At 38.8% G+C, this 11,769-nt stretch overlaps 1 protein-coding gene across 1 annotated transcript in view; it reads left to right on the plus strand.

Annotated features, from left to right (window-relative positions):
- PPEF2 (protein phosphatase with EF-hand domain 2) overlaps positions 1-9,647 on the plus strand; it is a 31,858-nt gene extending 22,211 nt beyond the window's left edge. Inside the window, exons 12-16 of the mRNA XM_082653271.1 lie at positions 542-684; positions 3,773-3,879; positions 4,810-4,973; positions 5,920-6,007; positions 8,444-9,647. Of these exons, the coding sequence (XP_082509397.1) occupies positions 542-684; positions 3,773-3,879; positions 4,810-4,973; positions 5,920-6,007; positions 8,444-8,646 (705 nt within the window). The 3' untranslated portion in view covers positions 8,647-9,647. The remainder of the gene's footprint in view (positions 1-541; positions 685-3,772; positions 3,880-4,809; positions 4,974-5,919; positions 6,008-8,443) is intronic.
- Positions 9,648-11,769: the final 2,122 nt, after the last annotated feature.

Here is an 11,769-nt window from a genome sequence, read left to right on the forward strand (position 1 = left end):
TAAGTTTCTTTATTGCAGGACTTCTGAGAGCCTTTAATTTCCTCTATTCATTGTAAATCTCCAAGAAGAGATAACAGTGTCTAGCATTTCCCATTGTCTTGACAATGGAAATTTTTTTCACAGAACATCTCAGCAGGCCCAACACTCCAAAGGAAACTCTGCTGTGAGGCCTCGCACCACCTTTAATAACGGATCTGCCTGCTAGTTGTAATGGGCATCCCAGTTAATCAGACCTAGGTTGCCTCTGAGTCGAACCAAATGAAGTGTTTTCTATGACACCTGCTATTTTTGATTGGGATAAAAATGTGAAGAAAACATGTTGTGGACGTCCTATCAGAATTCAAGTTTTTATTACTTGAGTCATAACTCCTGCCCTACTAGCATTGATGATAAAAAAAAATAATAAAACGAAACAAAAAAAACATAGACGAGATCAAGAAGGAACAGCCACCCCTGAAATTGGGTTGGGCCCCGTAGGGTTGAGGGTGAGGAGTTCTTCAGTGAACCTGAATGCTCGTCTCTTTCCTGTTTTTTCATTTAGGTGTTAACCATCTTTTCTGCCTCCAACTACTACGAAGTTGGCAGTAACAGAGGAGCCTATGTCAAACTAGGGCCGGCCTTGACCCCGCACATTGTGCAGTTTCAAGCTAACAAGGCAACCCACACGCTTACCATGAGGCAAAGGCAAGACTTTTCAATGAATGATTTTCAGAAAGACAGAATTACAGTGTTTGTGGAAACTTTGAAGTGCAAATGTCATTACATTTATCCAAATTCTAAGTCAGAGTTCAAAATTTAGCTGTGTCAGCAGTAGGACCTGGAATAGACATTACAACAGGGCCTCTTCTTTCTCCTCCATATACTCTAAAATCTCCACCTACCCATCATTAATGGAAGGGACAAATTTGCTTCCTGCAGAAATTATTCTCCGTGGGTATGTCTTGGGTGAAATCTATATACCAGGCCACTAAATCTTTCCAGGGTCACTCTTCCTTTTTCTTTCATCCTTAAAGCGTTTGTGTTACCTGGTCAACCACAGACAAAGGTTCTTTCACTATCTAGGGGTTTAGCAGATGGATTTCAATGCACACATTTGTTAACAATGCTCCTTTCTTCCTGGGAAGAGCGCATATAATATTACTTAAATGCTTTCTGTTGAGGTGATTCTGAGTTCTAATCTTAGTTGAGAGCTTACTATACACTAAGTGTTATTGTAAAGAATTTACATATTGTTTCACAATGAGCTTATAAAATACACAGCATTACTAATTTCAGTTTTATAGATGAGATCATTAAGGAACAGAGGTTAAATCAGTGGCCGTTGGCCACACAGCTAGTAAATGGTGAAAGTAAGCCTTGACCCAGACAGTCTTATTTCAGAACCCACATACTTAACAACTCTACAGTGCTGTTGCCCACTGAGAAGCTGGCCCCGGAGTATATAAGCTGCTGAAAGATACAGTTGCAGTGCTGCTGAACAGGCTTCTTAAATTATCAGCCAAACTAAATTAGAAATCAAAACAAAGTCAGCATAGGGACTTCCCCGGCAGCACAGTGGTTAAGAATCTGCCTACCAATGCAGGGGACATGGGTTCAATCCCTGGTCTGGGAAGATCCCACATGCCGCGGCGCAACTAAGCCTGTGCGCCGCAACTACTGAGCCCACGCACCACAACTGCTGAAGCCTGCGCGCCTAGAGCCCGTGCTCCGCAACAAGAGAAGCCACCGCAATGAGAAGCCCGCGCAACGCAACGAAGAGTGGCCCCCACTCGCTGCAACTAGAGAAAGTCCGTGCGCAGCAACAAAGACCCAACACAGCCAAAAATAAATAAAATTTTTTTAAAGTGAAATAATGTAATTTTTTTAAAAGTCAGCATAAATCTAGTGGGAAAAGAATACAGGAATATTTAATATCTGCCTTGTATGAGTGCCATAAAAGTGCATTATTTTAAATCACTCGAGTTATTAAATACTCAAGAGTTACTAAACACTTAAGTTTTACACATTCAGAGCCAGCATCACTCAAAAAGAAGTATTATGTGAAAATTTAAGCTCACCAAATGATAGTGAAACCTACTATGCTACAGAATCATCTCTGGAGCTTTATAAAAAAAATCATTTATTGGAGCCTCATCCCATCCCTCCCAAATTAGAATCTCCAGGGGTGGGCCCCAGGAACCTGGAATACCATGATTCCATGTGATTTAGATGTTCCCACCGCAAAAGGAATCACTGTGGGGAACCCTATAAATAACATGTTTTAATACCAGAATTAAAGAACACTCACCTTTTAAAAATATTCACTGATTGCATTAAAGCAAGTACAACATCCCCTAATTTATGCAGAAGTCAATTGTCTAACAATTCCAACTATTTGGACCACAATAGAGAACTAAGAAGTAAAGAGGAAAATGTCTCTGACAACCATAATGGATGTCTCAGTGTCCATCAACTCAAGATCAAGTGTTTTTCCTAGAGGAACCCTCATTCAGAATCCATTTATTTTTGGTTTAAACCCATGTCTCATGATAATAGTTTAGCCATCCTGGAGTCCACTTGTCAAGATTGATTTCTGGCCCTACCCCTTACTAGCTATGGGACCTCGGGCTAGTTACTTACGCTGTAATAGGCATAATAGTTGTACCTACCTCAGCGGGTGTTGGAGGATTAATCAGATGATCCATGCAGAGCTCAACATGCGCTGCTTGACGTAGGGACAGAGAGCCTTGTGCATCCAGGCAGCTCTCAAGGCCATTGCTATACTCCATCCCTGCATGATAACCATCAATGAGCACAGTTTACCAGAAATAGTTTAAATGCTTTTCAAACCAGTGGTTCTTAAACTTTTAGGGGGTCCCATACTTCTTTTAGCCTCTGATAAGACAACAAACTCACCAGAAAAAGCGCATACGCTCACATACCCATGAAATCTGAGATGAATTTTAGGCAGCTCATACTTTTCTGAGGGTTTATGGAGACCATTATGCTAAGTACCTTAAATTTCAAGGAAGACTTTCATCAAACATGATTAAAATGGGGATTTTTGGTTTGTGTTTTGGCCTTTTTCTTACTTTTAGCACTTGAAAAGATAGGTTATCTGGTCATCATTTATAGAATGGCTGCTTCCTCAATGACATAGGACAAAGTACATATTTACCTTTTATCTCTTTTTATATTCTTGTTTATTCAACTACAGATATTTATTGAACACATTTTAGGCCAGTACCATGCCCAGCATTACTCTGTTGACCCAGTAAGCATAAGAAAACTAACTTAATGATACTTTGTTATTCATAAATCCTGCCCTGTGACTGTTTAATGTAATAATAAATTACAAGGAAAGCATATGATTATGATAACAGATACCATTTGATGAGTGCTTTCTATGTGCCGGGCTTTCTTCTAAGTGCTTTACATGAATTTACTTATTTAATCTTCACAATAATCCTGTGAGTTAGGTACCATTTTTGTCACTATTTTGCAGATGGAGAAAATGAGGTACAGTATAATTAGATAACTTTACCACAAAGGTGGTGTTTCTCTAGAACTTCTGCTCTAACCACTGTCCTACACTGGGAAGGACAGCAGCCTCCCCCAGACAGATCCTATCTGTGCACAGCAGGGCAAAGCAGGAGAGCATTGGGGAGAAAAAAGAGACAAGCTCTTTGAAGGTTGAGACATTAAGAAAGAGAGAGGAGAAACTTAGTAAAAATCCAAGACTATTTACTCTATACTAATGTTTTAAAATGTTCCTTTTCATCTCCTGTCCCAGGATTAGCAGAGTTGGGGAGTCAGCTCTGAGAGCCCTACGTGAAAAGTTATTTGCCCATTCCTCAGATCTTCTTGTTGAATTTAAGAAGCATGATAAAGATAAAACTGGTAAGACTAATCAAGTGAAATATTCATAGAGGAGGGCAGCTGGCCAAAAAACCCTCTGTTTCAGGTAATTAGCAAATAAATATTTGTTTAAATGACCAGAAGACCTTTCTGAAGACGTCTTCCCTTATTCAACTTAACATCCTAGTTATCGTTCCTAAATTCATAAATTCTAAGCTTTTAGAAGAATGTGAACTTAGCTAAATATAAACAAAGCTGGTGAAAAGAAATGGAATCCAGGGAAGGGTGACAAGGCCAGAACTAAGCAAAAAGAAACAGGGGGACAGGTTACCAGAGTGGGTCCAAGACTAACAAAAGATCAATGATTTGGTTTCTCACTGTTAAGTGTGTGCTTGTCTGTTCCTTGTTCTATTATCCAAGCTGGAAATTTTGTCTTTTCTCAACTCAGTGGAATGTCTAATGGACATTGACTACATGTAGCCCTATTAAAAAATAGCAGTAACAGTCATAAAATCATAGCACTATCTTTTCGTACACATAGAAATAACCAATGCTATGTATACATGTGTGTGTGTCTGTGTATATGTATTGTGTGTGTGTATATATATACATATATATATAGTGTTTTATGATATTATTTACAAGAGTCTTGTGTGACTTCCAGTAGTATTGCCAAATAGATTTGGCAAATAAAAACAGAATGCCTAATTACGTTTGAATTATAGACAACAAATAGTTTTTAAATATAAGTACGTCCCATGCAATATTTGGGACATACTTATAGTCTGTCTGAAAATCAGATCTACTGGGCATCCTGTATTTTATCTGGCAACCCTACTTTCCAGCCAACTCTACCATAACCAAGAAAAACAGTGACAGCACTCATTACTTCTATGATCTACTGATAGTAAGAAGAATGTCAGGATGAAAGATTTGTAGGTGATGAGTCAACAAGTTAGCTCTTTCCTGTAGGTCTAATCACCCCGAGTGACTGGGCAGCAGCCGTGGAGTCTGTGTTGCATCTAGGACTGCCATGGCGGATGCTGAGGCCACAGCTGGTGAGCAGCTTGACAGATAACAAGCTGGAATACAAGTCCTGGCTGAAAAACTTGGCCAAAGAACAATTCAGCCATGAGGTAAGGGTGTGAACATGGTGGATGAAGGCATACTGTGGACCGTAAAGCCCCTTATGGAGAACTTTGAATCATAACCAAATATTGAGAACCCCAAAAGGAAGATGAATGCAAACAACTATTCGTTGAGTTTCTATGTGTCAGACTTTGTGTTAAGTGACCTACACATATTGCCTCAGTTTATCCTCAAAACCACCTCCAAGAGGTGGGTATAATCAGCACCAACATACCCAAGAGAACACTGGTCACAAGGGTTAGATAACCTGCCTAGGATAATAGAGTTTCTAAGTTATAGAACTAGAACTCAAACCCAGGTCTGACTGATTTCCTTGACATGACGCTGCTTCCCCTATTTAAAAAGGTATTTGTGGGCTTCCCTGGTGGCGCAGTGGTTGAGAGTCCGCCTGCCGATGCAGAGGACACGGGTTCGTGCCCCGGTCCGGGAAGATCCCACATGCCGCAGAGCAGCTGGGCCCGTGAGCCATGGCCACTGAGCCTGTGCATCCGGAGCCTGTGCTCCGCAGCGGGAGAGGCCATAGCAGTGAGAGGCCCGCGTACAAAAAAAAAAAAAACCCTGTATTTGTTCGGTAAATGCTTATATGTAATGTATGGGAGGCCTTGGGCTATGTACTTTTTAAAAAAACAGCTTTATTGCAGTATAATTCATATATCATGCAGTTCACCCATTTAAAGTGTTCAATGGTTTTTAATATATTTGCAGATATGTGCAACCATCACCATGGTCAATTTTAGAACATTTTCATCATGGACTAGGTATTTCTTAAACCATCAGATTATTTAGTAGGCTGAAGGGGGCTGGAGTGGAGGGATCATAAAACATCTTCAGGTTCTTTCAAGAGTCTTATTGTCAGGGTTGCTTGTGTGTTAATTATCTATTAGGAGAAGCCTACACATAAAAGATAGAAGGAAAATGAGTTTTTTCTTGCAGAATATACAATCAAGTTTGCTGGAAGCACTGTATCGAAACCGATCCAACCTGGAGACCATTTTTAGGATCATAGACAGTGATCATTCAGGTAAAGGCGCTTGTTATCCTGCCACTTCTGACACAGCAAGTATTTTACCTCCCACCTTTTAGTCTCCTCCCTGATTATTTACCTTTCTACTCAAGCGCTTTTGGAGCAAAATTAGTGGCAGTGCTTATAAATGGGCAGAAACTAGGATAGTATTTGAGCAACATGAGCTGTCCCTACAGAAGAGGGGTTGGGCAGAGAAGAATGAAGACAAACTGAATGAGAACTTCTTATAGGAAGAATTATAATAGTTATGATATCCCTTATCCCTTCTATCAAAGTAGCCACAAAGGAACGAAGAGTGTCTAGAACAGAAAGCCTTTTGCAATCTTACTCCCAAAGTATTATTTTTCAAAATTTTAAATTTTAAAATAATTATAGATTCACAAGGAGTTGCAAAAAAATGTCCAGGGAGGTCCTGTATACCCTCACCTGTTTCCTCATTGTTCCAAAGGCCTTTTCAAATAGTATTACTTTTTTTGAGATACAATTCACATACCATATAATTTACCCATTTATAACGTGCAAATATTATTACTTTTTTTGAGATACAATTCACATACCATATAATTTACCCATTTGTAACGTGCAGTTCCGTGCTCTTTTAGTATATTCACAAGCTTGTGTAACTATTATCGCTATCTAATTTTGCAACGTTTTCGTCACCCTAAAAAGAAACCTATACCGATTAGCAGTCACTCCCCATCCCCTGTTCCTTCTCCACCAGTCCCTGGCAACCATTAATCTGCTTTCTGTCTCTATGAATTTGCCTATTACGGACATTTCATATAAATAGACGTGTATGATACATGGCCTTTGGTGTCTGGCTTCTTTCATTTAGCATGTTTTCAAGGTTCACCCATGTTGTAGCATGTATCACTTTATTTCTGTTTATAGCTGGATAATATTCCATTGTATGGCTATATCACATTTTGTTTATCCGTTCATCAGTTGATAGACATTTGGATTTTTTCCACTTTTTGGCTGTTATGAATAATGTTGTTATGAACATTCATATACAACTTTGTGTGTGAACATATGTTTTCAGTTCTCTTGGATGTATTCCCAGGAGTGCAATTGCTGGACCATATGGTAAAACGATGTTTCACTTTTGGGGGAACTGTCAAACTGTTTTTTCACAGTGGCTATACCATTTTACACTCCTACTGACATTGTAAGAGGGTTCCAATTTCTCCACATTCTCACCAACACTTGTTATCCTCCATTAAAAAAATTTTTTTTTACAGCCATCCTACTGGGTGTGAAATATCTCATTATGGTTTTGATTTGAATGTCCTTAATAACTAATAATATTGAGCATCTTTTCATGTGCTTATTGGAACTTTGTATATCTCCTTTGAAGAAATGTCTATTCAAATCCTTTGCCCATCTTTTAATTGGGTTTTCTTTTTATTGTTGAGTTGTAAGAGTTCTTTGTATATTCTGGATATTAGGCCATTATCAGATATATGATTTACAAATATTTTCTCTGATTTTATGGGTTATCTCTTCACTTTTTTGGTAGTGTTTTCTGATGCACAAAAGTTTTTAAAAAGTCCAATTTATTTTTTCTCTTATTTTTTGTTTTTGGTGTCATATCTAAGAAAAACTAGTAACTGAAGATCATAAGGACTTAACACCTATGTATTCATCCAAGAGTTTTACAGTTTTAGCTCTTACAGTTGGGTCTTTGATCCATTTTGAGTTAATTTTTGTTTGCAGTGCAAGGTAGGGGTCTAGCTTCATTTTTTGCATGTGGATATCCAGTTGTCCCCTACCATCTGTTGAAAAAATTATCCTTCACCTGTTGAATGGTCTTGGAACCCTCGTAAATAGTCAACTGAGGGAATTCCCTGGCTGTCCAGTGGTTAGAACTCCATGCTTTCACTGAGGAGGGCACGGATTTGATCCCTGGCTAGGGAACTAAGGTCCCGCAAGCAACGTGGTGCAGCCCAAGAAAGGAAAAAAAAAATTCAACTGACCATAGATGTATAGGTCCAAAACCTTTTTACAAGCAGATTAAATTAGCGTATGTTTAGGATGATTTAATGCAGGGTTTCTCAGCAGTGGCATTACTTACATCTTGGCTTGAGTAATTCTTTGTTTTGGTGCCCATCCTGTACATTTTAGGGTGTTTAGTAACATCCCTGGCCTTTACCTACTAGATGCAGTAACACCCTACCCCCACCCCAGTCATGACAATCAAAAATGTCTCAAAACATTTCTAAATGTCCCTATAAGGAGAGGAACACTATTGCTTCCCGCTCAGAACCACTGATTAAGTGGTTCAGTACTATCCTCTTGGGAGTTTAAAGTGGATTCTAGGCCTTGGGTGCCTTTGTTTAACGGTAGGAAGCAGGTATCCTTGCAAGAATGTCAGAGGAAATGAGCACTGAAAACTAGACTGACTCACTAAAGTGACTTGCTTTCTCTGGTAAGGGTTCATTTCACTGGACGAGTTCAGGCAGACTTGGAAGCTGTTCAGCTCTCATATGAACATTGATGTCACTGACGACTGCATCTGTGACCTTGCCCGGAGCATTGACTTCAACAAAGATGGCCACATTGACATCAATGAGTTCCTGGAGGCCTTCCGCCTTGTGGAGCAATCCTGCTCAAAGGGTTATGCATCAGATTGCTGACAAGCCACAAACACTAATAACAGTGACTGCAGCAGCCCAGATAATACACTAAGGTCAGTCTGGTCCCCATCGTCCAAGGTGCCTTGTAAGCAATGCTGAGCTCATTGTGGGAATATCTCCCTTATTCTCCATAGCTTTGTGGAACTTTATGCTGAGAATTTGCCTACCAGTATGCATCAGAATCACCTGTGTATTCAGGTGAATTCTACCAAACATACGAAGAAGAACTTTTACCAATCCTTCTCAAACTCTTCCAAAAGATTCAAGAGGAGGGAACACTCCCAAAAACATGCTATGAAGCCACCATCATCCTGATACCAAAACCAGACAAAGATACCACCAAAAAAGAAAGTTACAGGCCTATATCTTTGATGAATATAGATGCAAAAATTATCAAAAAAAATTATCAAACTGAATCCAGCAATGCGTAAACAAGATCATACACCACGACCAAGTGGGATTCATCCCAAGTTCACAAGTTTGGTTCAACATACGCAAATCAGTGTGATACACCACATCAACAAAAGAAAAGACAAAAACCACATAATCATCTCAATACATACAGAAGAAGCATCTGACAAAATTCAACATTCATTCATGATAAAAACTCTTACCAAAATGGGTATAGAAGGAACATATCTCAACATAATAAAAGCTATTTATGACAAACCCACAGCCAATATAATACTCAATGGTGAAAAGCTGAAAGACTTACCGTGAATATCTGGAACGAGACAAGGATGCCCACTCTCAACACTTCTATTCAACATAGTATTGGAAGTCATAGCCAAAGCAATCAGAAAAGAAATAAAAGGTATCCATATTGGCAGGGAATAGGTAAAACTGTCATCATATGCAGATGACATGATACCATATATAGAAAACCCTAAAGACTCCACACAAAACCTACTGGAACTGATCAATGAATTCAGCAAGGTAGCAGGATACAAGAGTAACATACAGAAATTCGTTGCGTTTCTTTACACCAGCAATGAAATATCAGAAAGGGAATGTAAAAACACAATATGTTTTAAAATCACACCAAAAAAAAATAAAATACTTAGGAATAAACCGGACCAAGGAGGTGAAAGACTGATATGCTGAGAACTATAAAACATTAATAAAGGAAGTTAAAGATGATTCAAAGAAATGAAAGATATCCCATGCTCTTGGCCTGGAAGAATTAATATTGTGAAAATGGCCATACTACCCAAAGCAATCTACAGATTTAATGTGATCCCTATCAAATTACCCATGATATTTTTCACAGAACTAAAACAAATAATCCCAAAATTTATATGGAACCATAAAGATCCTAAATTGCCAAAGCAATCCTAAGGAAAAAGAACAAAAGAGGAGGCTTCCCTGGTGGCGCAGTGGTTAAGAATCCACCTGCCAATGCAGGGGACACAGGTTTGAGCCCTGGTCCAGGAATATCCCACATGCCATGGAGCAATTAAGTCTGTGAGCCACAACTACTGAGCCTGCATGCCACAACTACTGAAGCTCATGCTCCTAGAGCCTGTGCTCCACAACGAGAGAAGCCACTGCAATGAGAAGCCCGCGTACCGCAACAAAGAGTAGCCCCCGCTTGCCGCAACAAGAGAAAAGCCCTCACGCAGCAATGAAGACCCAACACAGCCATAAATAAATAAATAAATAAAAATTAAAAAATAAAAAAGAACAAAGGAGGAGGCATAACCCTCCCAGACTTCAAACAATACTACAAAGCTACAGTAATCAAAACAGTGTGGTACTGGCACAAAAACAGACATATGGATCAACGGGACAGAATAGAGACCCCAGTAATAAACCCACACACCTATGGTGAATCTTTGACAAAGGAAGCAAGGCTATAAAATGAGAAAAGGACAGTTTCTTTAGCGAGTGGTGCTTGCTAAGGTGGTTCTTTAGCAAGTCTACAAATAACAAATGCTGGAGAGGGCGTGGAAAAAAGGGAACGCTCCTACACTCTTGGTGGGAATGTAAGTTGGTGCAGCCACTATGGAAAATAGTATGGAGGTTCCTCAGAAAACTAAAAATAGAATTACCATATTATCCAGCAATCCCACTCCCTGGGCATATATCCAGACAAAACTATAATTCAAAAAGATACATGCACCCCTATGTTCATAGCAGCATTATTCATAATAGCCAAGACATGGAAACAACCTAAATGTCCATCGACAGATGAATGGATAAAGAAGATGTGGTACATATATACAATGGAATACTACTCAGCCATAAAGAAGAGGGAAATAATGCCATTTGCAGCAACATGGATGCAACTGGAGATTATCATACTAAGTGAAGTAAGTCAGAAAGAGAAAGACAAATACCATATGATATCACTTATATGTGGAATCTAAAATATGGCACAAATGAACCTATCTATGAAACAGAAACAGAATCACAAATACAGAGAACAGACTTGTGGTTGCCAAAGGGATGGGAGAGAAGGGGAGGGATGGACTGTGAGTTTGGGGTTAGTAGATGCAAACTATTACTTACAGAATTGATAAACAACAAGGTCCTATTGTATAGCACAGGGAACTATATTCAGTATCCTGGGATAAACCGTAATGGAAAATATAAAAAAGAATGTATATATGTGTATAGCTGGGTTACTTTGCTCTATAGCACAAATTAACACAATATTATACATCAAATATACTTCAATAAAAAATAATAATCACCTGTGTATTTGGGGGTGGGGATGAGGTTAGAGTGTTTCTGCATACTTTTAAATACATAGGTGCCCTATCCCATTTCAGAATTTTCGCAAGGTAGGACCCAGGTATAAGTATTTTAAAATTCTGAAGTCTATCCCACTTAAGAACCACTGATAATTCAACCCCTTCATTGTATACCTTTTATTTATTGTTTTTATAATGTCTTGTTGGTAAAGGAAAGTTGTGAAAAATTGTTTGTGTAATCCCATGACCCAAACATATGGATTCTTTTCATTATTTACTTTTTCTTGTTAAAACTAAAATGTTTATATAATTTAATGTTCTGCTTTTGTTTTATAAATTGACATCTGTGTTGCTACATACTCTTCATGATTATTCCTTTAATGGCTGCATAATTTCAAATAGATGCAATATAATCTATTCAGCCATG

The sequence above is a fragment of the Grampus griseus genome, assembly GCF_964374135.1.
Source record: "Grampus griseus genome assembly, chromosome: 4".
Taxonomy (NCBI): Eukaryota; Metazoa; Chordata; class Mammalia; order Artiodactyla; family Delphinidae; genus Grampus; species Grampus griseus.